This window comes from Balaenoptera musculus, chromosome 6 (assembly GCF_009873245.2).
Source record: "Balaenoptera musculus isolate JJ_BM4_2016_0621 chromosome 6, mBalMus1.pri.v3, whole genome shotgun sequence".
Classification (NCBI taxonomy): Eukaryota; Metazoa; Chordata; class Mammalia; order Artiodactyla; family Balaenopteridae; genus Balaenoptera; species Balaenoptera musculus.
In genome coordinates this window covers 77,278,158-77,295,057 of record NC_045790.1, presented here as the reverse complement: position 1 = coordinate 77,295,057, position 16,900 = coordinate 77,278,158, and the positions used below count along the sequence as shown (strand labels likewise).

Below are 16,900 nucleotides of genomic sequence, written 5' to 3'. Positions count from 1 at the left end.
TGCGGCAAGCGGGGGCCACTCCTCATCGCGGTGCGCGGGCCTCTCAGTATCGCGGCCTCTCTTGTTGCGGAGCACAGGCTCCAGACGCGCAGGCTCAGCAACCGTGGCTCACGGGCCCAGCGGCTCCGCGGCACGCGGGATCTTCCCAGACCAGGGCTCGGACCCGCGCCCCCCGCACTGGCAGGCAGACCCCCAACCACTGCGCCACCAGGGAAGCCCGAGGCCCTTCCTTTTGATGTGAGTTATGTTTAGCTACTGGACAACCGTCCCTTCCCTCTCTCTCCCTCTTCACCTCTTCAGAAATGGCTTTCAGCTTACCAGGCATAGTTTGTCTGTTTCTTGATCGAATACTGCTGTTTGCCTGCAGTGGTTGGTTCCCTTTGCTAGGATTTTTGAATTGAGCTTTGAAATGGCTGTATATTTTAAACTTATCTTTGTCTTACTTTTCGTCCACGCATCTCTTGGTTTGTATCTTTGTCCTGCCTAGGAGCCCTGTTGCTGCCGCAGCACACTTACAATTTGGAAATGTTTAATTGATGGAGGAAGTAGGCCCTAGAGCTCAGGATCATAAATGCTGACTTTGACCAGAGAACCTCCTAGTATATCAGCTAGGCCATCTCTTCTTCCTTATTTTGTCTAGTAATTTTCTTTTTCCTATCCATTTTAAGAAGTTCTGCATTTGCTTTTTTAAAAAATGAGGATAGCCGTGTATTCAACTTAATAAGGAAACAAACAAAAAAGTCTTCTATCGTAATGCTCTGAAGTCTCCAACGTGTCATTTAATTGTTACTAAAGCCCTCCATTGGCGTAGAAATGCTGTCTTCAAATAGGGTAGGGATTGCACCTGGATCTGCATGTTTGCTGTTTGAGAGGATGCCCGGATGCCAGACTAGGAAAATCCTGTGAAAGAAGTAAAGGATTTTACAGATGTTAGGAGTTAGGTGTGCAGACCCTAAAAAATGTTAAAGGTAGAGCTTGTTACATTGGCAAAGAAAGAGGTTTTACCAGAAGTAGATGAATTATATACCTGAGGACATTTTTGCCCCTGAAGTCTTAGAATAATATGGCTCTGGTTTTCTTATCACCCCACATCACAGCATCCCCAGCCTCCGCCTTCACTATACTAGTTCTTCAGGCTGAGAGCATCCTCCAAAATCATAAGTTAACGATATTCTCATCTGTCTTAGAATGAGCCAAATGCCCCAGCTCTCAGCCCTCAGAGCCTCCTGTGCTCAGGGCTCCATAATGAAGCACATCAGTGACACTGACTTGCCTGGTGTTCTCCTTTTGTGTCGGGTAGGTGTCTCCCTCCTGATGGGCCCCACGAGCCATCTTGAGGTGAGAGTGTCTAAGGTGGTGCCGATGTGAAAGCTAAGGTAAAGATTAGAGCCCCACTTCTGTGGTTGGCTGACCTCTCCTGCTTACGAGCTGAGTTGGGCCTGTTAAGCTCCCCTGTGCCGCTTCCCTGCTGTAAATAATAAGGGACAGCGAGGTGCCTTCTGTGATGTGGGGACGAAAGGCTGAATCTATGTTGTGCTTCGTACTTTCCTATGTGATTTCATTTCCCCCACACCTCAGCAGTCACGTTGGTAGGGTAAGTTTTGTCAGGGCACGTTGTAAAAACAGGGAAATGAGGCCCAGATAAGTTCCGTGTGGTCCCCACATCATATTAGTGACTAAACTGAAACTCTGACCTGGGTCCCCTCACTTGCTGAACTTTCCTGAATGCTCTTCAGCACCTAGACTCATGACGCATGGCAACTTCTGCTGCAGCTGGTGTCTGCGGGGTCCCACGTCCACCGGGTTCTGCTGATGGGGTGGGCTGTGGATTTCACTGTTACTCTCGTTGTTGCTCTCGTTGCCTTCTGTTTTGCTGTTCACCAGCTTTTCATCTCTAGGGACTGCCTTCCCCCCTTGGGAAAGTTGGTACCACCCCTGAGCCACATTTGGTACGACGACTAGGAGTTCCTTGGGAGAGTTGCCTGGCAGGGCCCAGGTGGTTAGAGACTCCCCACCTTCCTGTAGCTTACTTTCCTTAGCTACACTAGAGAAAGCTACAAGGAGCAACCTGGTAGCTTACAAATGAAAGGTTGCTGGAGCAACCTTTCATGCCTCGATTTATAAGTGATTAGGTAGCAGTAAATGACTCGGGGCATTCGGATTCGTTTACTGAGTGCCAGTTGTATGCTCGTTGGCGAAGTCATCCCAGAGGACTCGGGAATGAGACAGACAAATGTAAACGTGGGCCGTAGTTCTCAGCATGATACCGATTTATAGGAGGAGCCAGGGTCCTGGGAAAGGACTCCCGGCACCTGGGGAGTTGAGGCAGGCCGAGGGAGGGGGAAGGGACGTGCGCTTAGGGGGACGCCGTGCTATTCTAGGCAGGAGGGAACAGTTTGTGCGTGACGTGGAGATGTGACAGCATGCGATATTTTAGGGGACTGGCCTGTTGTTCCACGCGGCTGGGAATTTAGGATACAAGGCGGTCTTATGAACCGAGACTCATCGACACTCAACCGTGAAGGGCTCGGTGAGCCATAAAGAGCCGGAAGAGCCAGTGACGGTTTTGACGTGATCAGATTTTTCTTGATACCTGTTTAATACAGCCACAGATTCCCCCTCAAGAGGGCCAGGTTCACAGGCAGCGGGGTCTTGGCCGCAGCCTTTATCTCTGGGGTCCGTGGTTCTTCATTACCGTTCGCCGGATCCAGCCACTGCCGTTCCTCTCTGCTTCCAGCAAACCAACAACTCTAACATCTGTTTTCCTTTGCCCACAGAACACAGCGTAGTTTTATTAACAGGAGCCAGTCTGCTAGGGAAAGACAACGTGCTTCCCCAGAACGCAGTCCTGTTTCCCAGTTTGTGTAGCACCTGTGGGGACTCTGAGTGCCTTCACCTCTGCCGTGTGCCCAGTGACTGAAGAGTCTGAATGAGTTGGATTTCATTCAGTTTTTAAATCTGTGAGGTCCAGTGGGCTTTATTCTGTTCAGTTCTGCCACCAGATTTCCGAGTCAGATCCTGATCTGCAGGTGCTTGATTCGAACAGCAGGGGGACTCAGTTCTCTGAGGCTCTGGGATGTGGGTGGGGGGCCCCTAAGCAGGGCCCCAGGGGCTCCTTCTTTCTGCCCCACAGTTTGCCACAATCCTCCCTCCGAACGTCCTCCGCCCCTCTTTGCCCGGTGCTGTCTCCCCACCTCGCCTTTTAGGATTTATGAATTTCCCGGTTTTCCTGGCCTCGCCATCGCCCTGTGCTTTCCTGGCTCCCACCCCGCGCCTTCCTCCCTTTCCGCATTCCTGGCCCTCACACTTGTCCCCTGTTCGAGATAAGAGCCCTGGATTCAACATAGCCTCACTTTCCTCTTTTTAAGTCACGGGTGTTTAATATCGATGCTGTCATTTCCCGAAGGCCCCCTGCAGGTGTCGAGCACGGTTAAGGGTTTTGCACTTTTGCAGCTGTTTTCTCTCTTTTTTTCCTTACAACAACCCCTGCGACCCCAACATTTTATTATTATTTCAATCTTGTCGATCAGAAAATGGACACGTTACAGGGCTCAGGTAGTTAGGCCCGTTCGGAAAACCACAGTCAGTGAGGCCTCGAGCCGGGGGCCCCCGCGTCTCAGGTCCCTTTGAATCCAGAGTCTGGGCTCTCATCCTGGCTGTGGACCCAGCCTACTGTGTTGATCGGTCGGGCGCCCCCTCTCACCTTTTTCGTGAATAAACAAATAAATCCAAGCATTTAAAATTGAGGTATACATACAGAGAAAAAATGTACACATCATGTGTGTATAGCCCAGTGACTTTGCACCAAGAGCACCTGAAAAACCCCTTCCCATGCCCCTTCCAGTCTCTAGGGGAACCACCACCCCAACTTCTAATACCAGAGGTGAATCCTGCCTGGGTTTGAACTTCTGTAAATGCAGTTGTACCATATGCACTCTTTTGTGGCTGGTCTCTTTCTGAATTCAGGCTTGAGAGATAGTTATAAATGTACACTATCTGTTTATAAATTCCCCCTCCTGGTTGATCTTACTTTCCCTAGTTCCTCAGTCAGTAAAGAGGGTAAGTTTCCTTCTGGGATCTCTTGAACGTTGTCACGATGCGCCATCAATGTGGACTTTCTCAAAGACGTTTGTGTTCTTCCCGGAAGTGAATAACAGATTCCAAGCTGTCTTGTTTGCTCCCCTGGTTTTTCCTTCCTGTGGGTCCCTCTGTGAGCCACACCCGCCCTGTGCCTCACTGGGGTTTGTTCCTTTGATTAGGCCCTCCAGCACAGCAGGCAGCGCCAGCTTCCTCCGAGGCCCCCTCTGACTGATGTATTAACAGCCATATGGGTTTCCCCTGGGACAGACGAATGTTCACAGCTTCTGGCAGCAGTTCGCTGCATTGTGAATCAATTTTAAACTGCCTAAGTATGATGATCACAGACCTCCTGTGCGGTTTAAAGAAGAGGACACCTAGGGGAGAGGTGGGTATCTTCCAAAGACAAGCATACAGCTCTCTGTACTTTGTGCATCTATTTTAATCTGGAACATTTAACTCTATAATAAGCAGAGTTCCAGTTGAAGCGAGATAAAATTTCCTTCCCCTAAAAATCAGGAATTGCTAAAAGGGTACCTGATGGAAACTGCCTACCTAGAGGTACCCACCTTGATTTATGGCAAACAGAAAAACTAACCTTCACATCTGCCATTTTCCTCACAGCACAGAAAGCTTTAAGAGGCAAGTTCTCTCCCCCACGTTTACCACTGTTCATTTGTTATTTTCAGACCCAGGTCGTGGTGCCTGGTATCTGGGTCACATAATTTAGAATGTGAATGGACTTAAACCCCAGTTCTTGTGGTCTCATCTTCAAGGGCAATAATACAATGCTATTTGATTCCAACTCCAAATATCCTATAATAAATGGCATAGGTTCAATTAAGTGTAATGTGCATGTATTGAAATACCATGTGGGCTTGGTACACTACTAAGGACACTAAAGGATACTGTGAGCTAAAAATAGGAGATATAATAACAAAAAAGAAACAGACTCACAGAGTAGAGAACAAACTAGTGGTTACCAGTGTGGAGAGGGAAGAGGGAGAGGGATAAGTAGGGGTAGGGGATTAAGAGGTACAAATGATTATGTATAAAATGATCTGCAAGGATATATTGTACAAGGAATATAGCCAATATTTTATAATAACTATAAATGGTATTATATTATGAGTATATTATATTTTATTATATTTTATAATTATAAAATATATTTTATTATAAAATAATAATGAGTATTATAATAACTATAAACTCACAACCTTTAAAAGTTGTGAATCACTGTATTATATGCCTCTAACTTATATAATGTTGTACATCAAATATACTTCAGTATGAAACAATAGGAGGTTTAGTGGTTTGGTGACATAAGGGCTTTGAGCTGTAGTTGTCTTATATACATATTCATTTTCTAGGACATTCTTTGTGGTTTCCATTATGTGTACTCAGTCATTCAAATTAAGAGTAATGTTAAGGATTTGGGCCAAATAGCCATATAAAATTAGTTACTGGAACCAGTTTGCCAGGAGATAACATATCTAAAATTGTGTCCTTTGGTCAGGGAGAAGGGGAAGTTCTTTTAAAAATCTTTTCATATATTTGATATTTTGTTTTTATAGAAGGAAAATAATAGCATGTATTTTATTTTCAAGCTAAGGAAGTATGTGGTTTTATGTGCAGGCAGGTAGAAACCTGATATCTTCTATCAATTTTAAGTTTTGTGCATGCTTAGTTATTTTTCAAAATTTGAGTTAGCATTAAAATGAAAATTTAAGTTCTGTATTAATACCCAAGGTCTTTAGGATCTGTAAAAAGACTGCAAGGTGCCAATGATAAATTCCAGAAAGGGCCCAGACTTATTCCAGAAGGTTATGGGAGGGAGGAAACCCTACGTACTTCATTTATTGTTTATGTATGCAGACCTATAGAAAAGGTTTAATGTTGAACTTCTAGATCACCGAGTGATGCTTTGGATAAGAAGAAAGTGAAAGCAGTGGTCTTCAAAGTGCCTAGTTCAGATGTGGGTAGGAAATGTTAGCACTCCTATATCTTCCATCCTCTACAGGGTCTTTTCTTTGTGCGTGCTTTCTAGTATCTGTAGTATATGAGTGCTTGGAGTTTAAATAATTAGATTGTTAGAGAAAAAATATGCTTTAAGATTTTGGTGTAGAAACAGAAGTGTGCACTAGAATTAGGTTTGTTTGTATTTAACAGGGAAGAAAATAATAGCTTAAGTAACATAGAAGTTTATTTCTCTGTTCCATAAAAGATACTGGCTGTCAGTAGCCCAGGGCAGGTATCACAGCCCCAGTGATACAGCCCCAGGTCTCACGGTGTCACCAGGACCTCTGCATTCTATCTTTCTGTTCTGTCCCCCTCAGCAATTGAGTTCCATCTTCAGAGTCACCTTGTGGCCCAAAAACGCTGCTGGAGCTCCAGTCATCTTGCTCATAGTTCAGGTAGCAAGAAGGAGGAAGAGAAGAAGGAAGGCACTCTCCCCTCCCTCTTTTAAAATTCTTTTTCTTTTCTTTTTTTTAATTAATAAACTTATTTTTTAGAACAATTTTAGGTTCACAGCAAAATTGAATGGAAATTACAGACAGTTTCCATGTCCCTCAGGGTCCCCTTTCTTTCAAGTTATGAACTAAGTGCCACCCAGCAGCTTCTGCCTACATCTCGTCGGTCAGCACATGGGCATACCTGGCTAGAGCAAAGCTGGGAAGAGTAGTCTTTTAGTTGAAAGCTTTGCTGCCTTCGATAAAACTGGGCTTTGTGGCCAAAGTAGACAGGGAGGTTGTTGAGGAGGAAACTTGAAGTCTTGTCACAAAGCCATTTGATGTAAGAGAATCTCTTTATTATTTTCTGTTAATTATGCAAAAGAGAGTTTAAGTCCAAGCCTTAAACTGGGATGTTTAGAAAGCTGTTTTTGTTTGTTGATGTTGAAATACACGGTTTACCATGTGTAATCATTATGAGCTCTCAAGGGCTTCATCTTAAGCATCAAAAATTATCATTTTAAATTATACTAAGGAATCATACAATTATACAAGGTACAAGAAGGAAGTATTTTATATTAATTTGGAAGTACATGTAATGTTTTTTAACAGGATTTGAAGGAATGCCTTATGGAATGAAGAGCACAGTTTAAAAATTTTAAAAAGTTTTTTAAAAAGCACTTAATATATATCTTTTTTTAACACCCTAGACTTTGGCTGTTATTTATTTCATTTGTTTCATCAGTAAACACTTCAACTTATATTGATTTCAAAAGGAAGTCATGGCAAGAATCTTGGCTTTGTTTTTCTCATAGAAGCGTGCTGCGGTAAGGACCAATTGCTTTATGATAAATGTTTTTTCTGTCTCCTCTCCCGTTCTTCTCTCTTCTCCCTAATCAACCCCTCCCCAAAAGCGCATACTCCTTCCACGTCACTGCAGACGGTCAGATGCAGCCTGTCCCCTTCCCCCCGGACGCCCTCATTGGCCCCGGCATCCCCCGACACGCTCGCCAGATCAACACCCTGAACCACGGGGAGGTGGTGTGCGCGGTGACCATCAGCAACCCCACGCGACACGTGTACACGGGTGGGAAGGGCTGCGTCAAGGTCTGGGACATCAGCCACCCTGGCAACAAGAGCCCTGTCTCTCAGCTCGACTGTCTGGTGAGTGAGAAGGAGCTGGTGCACAAGGGTAATTTCCTCCTGGAGACTCAATAAGGAAATCGCTGTCGGGGCCTGGGTTTTATTCCCATTATGAGGAAATGGAAGCCCATTCTGTTTCCTGTGTTAGCTATTTAGCTCTCCCCACTCTCTCCCCTCAGCCTGAAGGTTTCATTTGTTGCCATTTCAGTGGTTAAATCCCAGAGTTGATGGATTTCTCTTCAAAAATATTTTAACAGTAGTTTACAGAAGCAGTCCTTGTTTGAATGTGTATTCAGAAGGGGGTTTCCCGTTTAATGGATGGAGCGCAGCTAGGCTTGGACTCTGAGCCCTGCACTCCCCTCGACTTTTAATTTCCCTACAGCCTTTGGATAAATATTGAAGAGTAAACATTTGATAACGTGGCATAAAACCATTCTGAACAGGGTCTGTGTTTTCAGGGAGACCTGGCTGCGTTTTATGACCTTAACTTTAGGAACGAGTTACTAGATCACACTGCAAGAAATCAGGGCAGCCTTCAGCAGAACGGGGGTGGTGGGAATGCTTCCCCAAGGCATCTACTCTACCCCCCCACCCCCCGCCAATACCATGTTGCATTTTCCAGGATCACAGAATACGTCAGGACATGTTCTCTACACGGTAACCACAGGATTTACACACCACGTACCATTGGCCTTAAGTGGACTATAGGCCGCCCTGCCCCTGTAGGGTGTCTGCCTGCACTTTGCTTTGGCATATGGTACACTTTACCTGCTGCCTGCCTGGCAAATGGCAAGGATTCCGAGCGGGTGTTTCCAAAATGAAGACTGACTGTGTTTTTGAGACGAAAAGGCTCTTTGGGCTAGTTCTTGGTTTTTTTTATTTTTGCAATCAAATAACTTAAAAATATATGCATTAATGAAAGTTAAACATAGGGAAACATACTTAAACATCTTATGGAAAAACCCAGACAAGCTTTTTGGCAACCCAATGGTAGGAGAGTTTTGTAACACTCATCATCTTTTTTGAAATTACATTGCTTAAAGTTTCTCTAATCTTTGAACAATAGGCCATGGTTAAAGCATAGTAAAGACTCTGACTGTATCTGTTTGGGTCAAAGGATAGCAGTTATTTCTTTGTTGGAGAGGGCGGGGGTCGTTTTAGGTCCCACCTCCCTTTTCTAATGTGTTGGTTTTGATGGAGAGATGCCTTTTATTCATTTTTTGGGCCTGTGGATTGAGAGGCTTAAATATCACAGCAGCCATGTTACAACTTGAGAAAGCAGCTGTGTTAAAGTCTCAGACAAGGATCCATTTGGCTAATGAAGACACAGTAGTACAAGCCTTAGGCAGAAACTTAAGAGTAATGAAAACCAAAGCATAGGCAGTGTGTCTGCAGTTTCCAAATAGTAAATAACAGAGGGTGATGAGGTCAAAGATTTATAAACTAGCTGTGAGAAGTGTTTTCTTTGTGAAGAAGTACGTGTCCCCTTACCTTACATCCACTGATCATCTCAGTTCCGTCTACTCAGCAGGAAATTGGGCTTCGGTGGCAGTTATATCTAAGCCTTCACACATGCCGAGCAATCCTGTGAGTTTGCTTTGTTTACGACTTCGAAGGAGCCAGTGGCCATCAGCTCCTGATCTTTACTACAGAACGCTTGCTTTGGTAGTGTCCAAGAAATACCACTTTTTAAGTCAACAACCGAGACAGCAGTTAGAGAACATGGCATTGTCACTGCTTGGTCATGCATTCTAACAATTGAATTATGTTTATTTCACAGAACAGGGATAACTACATCCGTTCCTGCAAATTGCTCCCTGATGGCTGCACCCTCATAGTGGGAGGGGAAGCCAGTACCCTGTCCATTTGGGACCTGGCGGCTCCCACCCCGCGCATCAAGGCAGAGCTGACGTCCTCGGCCCCCGCCTGCTACGCCTTGGCCATCAGCCCCGACTCCAAGGTCTGCTTCTCATGCTGCAGCGACGGCAACATTGCCGTGTGGGACCTGCACAACCAGACGCTGGTGAGGTGAGCAGGGGTGGTTTCCTGAGTGGGGCTTCCCTGCTTGAGTACCTGGGTCAGAAGGCCCCCTGTTACCCCTGCTTCTCTGCCTGCCCCCAGGCTCAGCCCACACGTGCCAGGCTTGGATCTGGGTGTCAGTACCGTATCACTGCCCTCAGAGGGCTTACGGTCTTGCGGCCACGCTTGGGTGTCACCCAGGCTTTATATTTACCTCCCTAATGTTCCCATTCTTCAGCCACATACACATGCCAGATTTGTTTAAAAAACATTCCTGGCTTTTGCCAAGGGGCAGCATACCATGGATTAGATGGAGGTACAAAAGGTCCTCAATACTAGATGTTTTTGGCTTTGCCTAGAACCTCGTATGTGCGCACAGGAGCCAGCTGATAAAGGATGACAGAAAATCAGCAAAAGGACATTAGAAGAGGAGATTCCACGAATTTCACCCACAAAATGGTTTTTAATTTTTAATTTTTTTTATTTATTTATGGCTGTGTTGGGTCTTCGTTTCTGTGCGAGGGCTTTCTCCAGTTGTGGCAAGCGGGGGCCACTCTTCATCGCGGTGCGCGGGCCTCTCACTGTCGCGGCCTCTCTTGTTGCGGAGCACAGGCTCCAGACGCGCAGGCTCAGTAATTGCGGCTCACGGGCCCAGCTGCTCCGCGGCATGTGGGATCCTCCCAGACCAGGGCTCGAACCCGTGTCCCCTGCATTGGCAGGCAGATTCTCAACCACTGCGCCACCAGGGAAGCCCAACACAAAATGGTTTTAAAGTAGCTGTGTTTCTCAATAACTAACTAAGCTCTGTCCAGGGGTCATTTCACCCAGGAACCCAGCTTGAGCCCAGCTGCTTGGAATCTGCCACCTTTGTGTCCCTCCTCAGCTCTGGCCAGCTCACCCCCTCTGGCTGAGTCAGTGCTCCCATCAGGGATGTTAGAGAAAAGTCTTTAGAAAAGGAAGAACTAGGTAAACATCTACGGCAGAACGGGCCTGTGTTTCGCCCTTTCGTGTCACAGTTCGTCTTCACTCAGAAACACTGTTCATGGCGCATTTTTAGTCTTATAGGTTACTTCGCAGGGCTCCTCCCATGCTTCCAGGCCCAGAGCTAGAGGGATGGGACGGGCTGTGGAATTCATTATAGCAGCTCACTCTTTCTTCAGCCGTTTCTGTAGAAATCCACTAAGGGTCACCGAACCAGGCTCTGTCCCTGTGTGTGGGTGACAGTGTGGCAGTTATTTTTCTTGTCACTCTCCGGGCAGCTCAGAATGAGCAAAGTGAACAAACGGAGCCAGGGCCAACAGCCCCTTCAAACTTTCAGCCTAGCAAGCGTTGGCTGTTTTTTCTTCTCTTTCTGCTTTTTTCTTTTTTTAAACTTAATAAATAGCTCTCCCAAAATATTCATTCGAAGTGCTTTTCAAATATTCATCTCTTTAATCCTTGTCGCTTCTGCACGGCTGTTATCCTGATATTATTGTGGAGGAGCTGTAATGGGGCCCAGGCACTCTGCCCTCTTGTATGTTCTGAACCCCTGCTCTGTGCCGGCCCCCAGGGAGTAAGTACCTGCTGGATATGTTGGCCTGCTTCACACATCTCTCTCTCTCTCTCAGTTTGGACAGGCCACACATGGCTAGCGGCCACTCTGTGTGGCAGGGCAGTACGGAGTCTCCTGAATATCTTTGTATCTGCTGTGACCCAGCACGTTCTGAACAGCCCTCGGATCTGCATTCTAGGAGCCTGACCTGAGGGTAGCACTGAGATAAGTGGACGGAGGGATGGAGGAGCCCCCACCAAGAGCTTAGGTCAGCAGAGAAACACAGTTGTTTTCAAGAAGTCAAAGCATTTCATGAGTTTCAGAGGTAAAAAAAAATTCAGAGGATGAAATGAAGAGGAGGTCCCTGGGTTTCACGAGCTGTTTGAGGACAGAAAAGCAGCACTTTGGAAAGGTGGGGCAGGACTGCTCCCGACCAGTGGGAAAGCCTTGGACGCAGGCTGGGACGTTTGAGGCAGAGAGTTGGGGTACATGGGGGAGAGGACCAGGATGGAAGTTCTGAGTAGTTTTCAGGGAAGAGATTTTTGGAGTGATGGTTCACATCTTGTCTCAGAATTCAGGGCAACAGTGGTACTCTTGTCTTTTCCTCCAAGCTCAGCTTTAAAGTTGGGAGCTCTGCGGGAATAATAAGGTAATAGGAAGGGGAGGCGGTGGAAACTTTTCTCCGGGTGTTGAAATTTCCAAGCAGTTCTCTCATGGATTCTGCCTCGTTCGCCATCCTGATCGGACCTCGGAACACTTCTCACCTGTCCCGATCACTCCCCTGCCAGCTCCCTCTTGGCCTGCAAAACCAGGTCCACGACCCCCATACCACCAGCCCTGTGGTGGCTTACGTCAACCTCCCCTCGGCAAGCCCTGCCTGGGGCCTGGCAGAGCATCGCACTCAGCAAACCCCTGTTGGCTGGTTGTCCTTGGTGGTGGTTCTTTGTTTCTTGTTTGTTTGTTTTTTGAAGTATAGTTGATTTACAGTGTTGTGCTAGTTTCTGCTGTACAGCAAAGTGACACATTCTTTTTTTTATATTCTTTTCCCTTATGGTTTATCCCAGGAGTTTGGATAGAGTTCCCTGTGCTAGACAGTAGGACCTTGTTGTTTTTCCATTCTAAATGTAATAGTTTGCATCTGCTAACCCCAAACTCCCAGTCCATCCCTCCCCGCCCCCCGCCCTTGGCAACCACAAGTCTGTTCTCTGGTGGTGGTTTTTGACTGAGGCACGAGGTTCCCCTTGAAGAGAACAACAGTCTTGTGCTCAGATTTGAGGGCAGGACCGTGCCCAGGGGTCAGTCAGCAATCAGCTCTGTCTCTGCCCCGCACCTCTGAGTCAGGAGGCCGGCATGCCCCTTTGTCTCCAGGAGTCCAGATTTCCTAACGTGGGGCTCTTTCGAATAGAAAAAGCGAGGTTGAGTAAATACATGAGCTCATGCTTTGTTGGCACGAAGGGCATTGCGGTGTTACTCACTCATGGAAATGGGAGCGCTCCTGGGCCCTGAGCTGGTGATGTGGTGATTCAGGCCCGCACAGTTATAGGCCAAGCCTGCTTCTTTCTTTAAGGAATACACTTGGGATTTTGTGTGTTTGTCTTTTTTTTTCCCACTTTCACACTTAAACACTTTTCCAGACCTGGGAGGAATTTTACCTTCCAGACAGATTTGTAAGAATAGCTATAGGAGCGTATTTAACTTCTCCTGTGTGGTGACCTAAAACGGCATTCCATTTCTTCAGCACTTGGATCATGAAAAAAGGAAAAGAAAGTCTGCAGGTGCCGTTTCCTCTCCTCCTCGGGGGGAAGGTTGGTTTGATCTTGCACATCAGCAGACACCGAGGAGATGACACACGCACAGCGAGTCCAAAACTAACAACACAACAGTGTTTACCTTGAGCTCTGGCAGGAAATCATTATTCAATCTGGTTTGTTTTATCAGGCAATTCCAGGGCCACACAGACGGGGCCAGCTGTATTGACATTTCTAACGATGGCACCAAGCTCTGGACGGGCGGCTTGGACAACACGGTCCGGTCCTGGGACCTGCGCGAAGGGCGGCAGCTGCAGCAGCACGACTTCACCTCCCAGGTGCAGGCTTGTCCCTCCCTGGAACCCACGCAGTGCTCTGTGTGTGGCGCACCCCCTCCCCACACCTCCCCACCTCCCTCCCGCCCCCAAGAGTAGTAGCTAGACAAACAGACCGGGCTTTAATTTGAGATACAAACACACACACACACACACACACACACACACACACACACACACACACACACACACACACACACACACACACACACACACACACACACACACACACACACACACACACATTACCCTGAAACACTTAGACTGGTTTTTAAAATGCTGTAGGTTAAGACGTGTTAGTTGTTTTATTTGTATATGAGTTCGTTTCAGGAATTTGTGCCATGAAGAACATACAGGGTCTGATCTGTTGTCCATCTTCTCACTGTCTAATGTGGGGGTGAGAAATGATTTTATTCACATATAAATAGACCTTGAAAAATATGCAGGGATATCACAAGGAGTAGAGAAAAATCATAACAGCTCTACAAGTTGATTCATTTTGCTTAAATCAGGGAGCTTAAAAAATACAGCGGTATCTCAGTGGATGCCCATTTTATTACTCATCCCTTAGACATTGGACTCATGGCTGACTCGATTTATGGAGTTTTGAAATGATATAAAAATGGCAAATTTGTGGATTGTGGAGCTTATTTAGATGTCAAGTGTCTGAATCGAGGCCTGTTTGGGGAAAGATAGTGTGTGCCATTTTAAGTGCTTTCTGTTGATGGTGGAATTGTTCTTTTTATCGTGACTTATTTACTTACTTTCTTTTCTTTAATAATTCCAGTCAGAAAAATAGGACAGAAATGGAAAACAACTGTACATGCAACTAAATTTCATGTCCCTGTCAAAATTTTGTTGAGTTTCTTATATAGTCTTCCCTGTTCCCTTCCAGCCCTGTTCCCGTTATGGGTAGGATCCTATTTTTGGTCTGCCCTTTTTTTAAACTTCTTATGGAAAATTTCAAATATATTCAATATATGAGAACAGAGAATGTTCAAGCATATATGAAAGTACAGAGAATTATATGATAAACCATATATGCCCATCACCCAGCTTCAACACTTACTAACACATGACCAGTCTTATCTCATCTGTCCTCCCTGCCCCCAAACACTGGATTATTTTAAAGTAAATCCCAGACGTTATATCATTTCATCCATAAGTATTTCAGTTAGTATCTGTAAAAGACAAGGAGCCCTTTCAAACAACACACAGAATACCGTTATTATTAAGAATAATTTCTTGATTTTATCACCCATGCCATAAGTGTTGCAGTTGTTTTTATTTTTTTCCAATTGTTTCATAAAGGTCTTTAACACTTGACTTTTCTGGGTTGGCATGGTTGTCCTGTAGACTTGGCCTTTGCTTATTACCTCCTCCTGTTCTTGCTGGGTTTTCCCCTTTTCTTGTTGTCTGTTCACTTCCTGAGTCTGTTGGGCAGAATACTCAGTGAGCCTCTTCTGCTTCTTGTAGATATTCTCCCTTGGTTATTGCCCAACTGGGGAGTGGCTGGCCGTGGGCATGGAGAGCAGCAACGTGGAAGTTCTCCACGTGAACAAACCTGACAAGTACCAGCTGCATCTCCACGAGAGCTGTGTGCTATCCCTGAAATTTGCTTATTGTGGTGAGTTCAACTGAAAGGAAACCGGGGAATGTTGATGGCCTAAATGGAAAATACTTCTAAAGAATATAGTGGAGATGATATCTGGAAAAAATGTTGTTCTCTGAGCAGCTGGATGCAGTAATTCTATTGTCTTAAAATGTCCCTCAGAGCATAGGGATGTCTGTTTTGGTCTGTTCCCCTGAGTTGGGAAAAGTCAGCAGGTGATAACATTGCCTAATACAAGGTTTTGACACATGTTTGTCTTCAGTGGGGAGTGTCAGGGGTGTGGGTGGGGGCAGTTAGTTGCCACTCTGAGAGGGGTTGGTGGGAGTTTATAGAAAAATGAGGCAGGAGCAGAGGAGATTGCTATGGACTGACAGGGATGAGGAGCCCATGGGCAGAGAAGGGAACATTTAGCTGTACCCAGACCGTTACACTCTGCAGTGAGGATAATGAGGGAAGAAGTTCATGGGGAGTCAGATATTTATTCACGAGATGGATGGATGGATGGATGGATGAATAGCTATCACATATTGACCATTCTGTGTGCCATATGTGCTGTCTGCCATTTTACTTAGATTCGTCATTTAATCCTTCCTAGTCCCATTTTATCATGAGGCAGCTAACAGAAGACAACTTCATTGATTGACTATTCGAGGACCCACTGCATGCTCGGTGTGAAGCTACCTGTCATGTATCCGGCGGCTAATGGGACTGACATGGTTCCTGCCACCGCTTTGATTAAACCCAAGATCACAGATGGTTCACAGTGGAGCCCAGATTTAAAACCTGCTGTGTCTACTCATGTCATGGCCCAACCCCTTGGACATGATAGCTCATGATTAAAAATGCTCTGAGTTTGATTAAGCCCAAGTAGCTAATAGTATAGCAGGAATTTTAATCTAGTTAAGCCACAACCACATGTTCCTTTGCTAATTCTAGGTAAATGGTTTGTGAGTACTGGAAAAGATAACCTCCTCAATGCTTGGCGGACCCCCTATGGAGCTAGTATATTCCAGGTAAGTCCGTGCTCCTTACATAGAATGACAGACCGTTGGACCACAGCATTGCTGATGACGCCCGAAGTGAAGGTGCCTTGTTGGGAGCAGGGCCCTGAGCATCTCTGTTCCACATTAAACACATGTCCATTGTTTTCTCTTCCAGTCCAAAGAGTCCTCATCCGTGCTCAGCTGTGACATCTCTGTGGACGATAAGTACATAGTCACTGGCTCAGGGGACAAGAAGGCTACAGTCTATGAAGTCATCTACTGAAAACATTATGTGGTTTAACGTTTATAGTTGAATTGGGCCAAAATGTTTTGAATTTGTAGAAATAGAAAAGTTGTAACTTTAAAAACACAGAAACCTGTTTCCAAACCTTGACACAAAACTACTTTGCGTCTACAAAGAGGAGGCAGTGAGCACATCAACAGAAGGTCACCTACCTACCTAGACCAAGTGGAGCACCGAGGCAAAGTGGACAGAGGGGTGAGGGTTGTGGGCTTGAGGAATGGAGCCCGCTGACCCGGGCAGAGTCCATCCTTTTCTTTCTGTGAGACCTGCCGAGATTACCTTTCTGTTCCTTGCCGTTCCCCTCCTGTCTGTCCTTGGTAGAGCAGTGGTGTCTCCAATGAACTTGTTTCCTCGTTTTGCATCTTGTGAAATGTTTTTTTGTATTTTTGTTGAAGGTTAAACATTTGTATAAATTGTAAATATATTTGGTTTATTACAGTAAAGGCTTTAGTACCAATAAGTGGTTTTCCTTCTCTTTCTTTATTGTTTTCATCAACGCTTTGGGATCATTGGTGCGGGTTCTGTAAGCAAAGTTCAAACATTTGTAGAGGAAGTTTTAAAATGCACTTCTTATTTTATAAATATATTTTGTCACGGACTCCCACTGCACTAGAGCCTAATTAACACTTCTGAGTTAACCAGGAAGTCAAGACTAGGAATAATGAGTAACCGAAGGTTTATTAATGACGATTTTA

At 45.6% G+C, this 16,900-nt stretch overlaps 1 protein-coding gene across 6 annotated transcripts in view; it reads left to right on the top strand.

Annotated features, from left to right (window-relative positions):
- Positions 1 to 16,665, top strand: part of TLE1 (TLE family member 1, transcriptional corepressor) — an 87,672-nt gene extending 71,007 nt beyond the window's left edge. For 5 of the 6 annotated variants that reach the window (XM_036854557.1, XM_036854556.1, XM_036854555.1 and 2 more), the window contains 6 exons: positions 7,445 to 7,694; positions 9,454 to 9,701; positions 13,162 to 13,309; positions 14,783 to 14,933; positions 15,855 to 15,931; positions 16,077 to 16,665. In XM_036854557.1, the coding sequence (XP_036710452.1) occupies positions 7,445 to 7,694; positions 9,454 to 9,701; positions 13,162 to 13,309; positions 14,783 to 14,933; positions 15,855 to 15,931; positions 16,077 to 16,184 (982 nt within the window). In that variant the 3' untranslated portion in view covers positions 16,185 to 16,665. Of the gene's footprint in view, positions 1 to 7,444; positions 7,695 to 9,453; positions 9,702 to 10,051; positions 10,152 to 13,161; positions 13,310 to 14,782; positions 14,934 to 15,854; positions 15,932 to 16,076 lie in introns of those variants that run through there. The other variant, XM_036854559.1, reaches the window with a different exon arrangement.
- Positions 16,666 to 16,900: the final 235 nt, after the last annotated feature.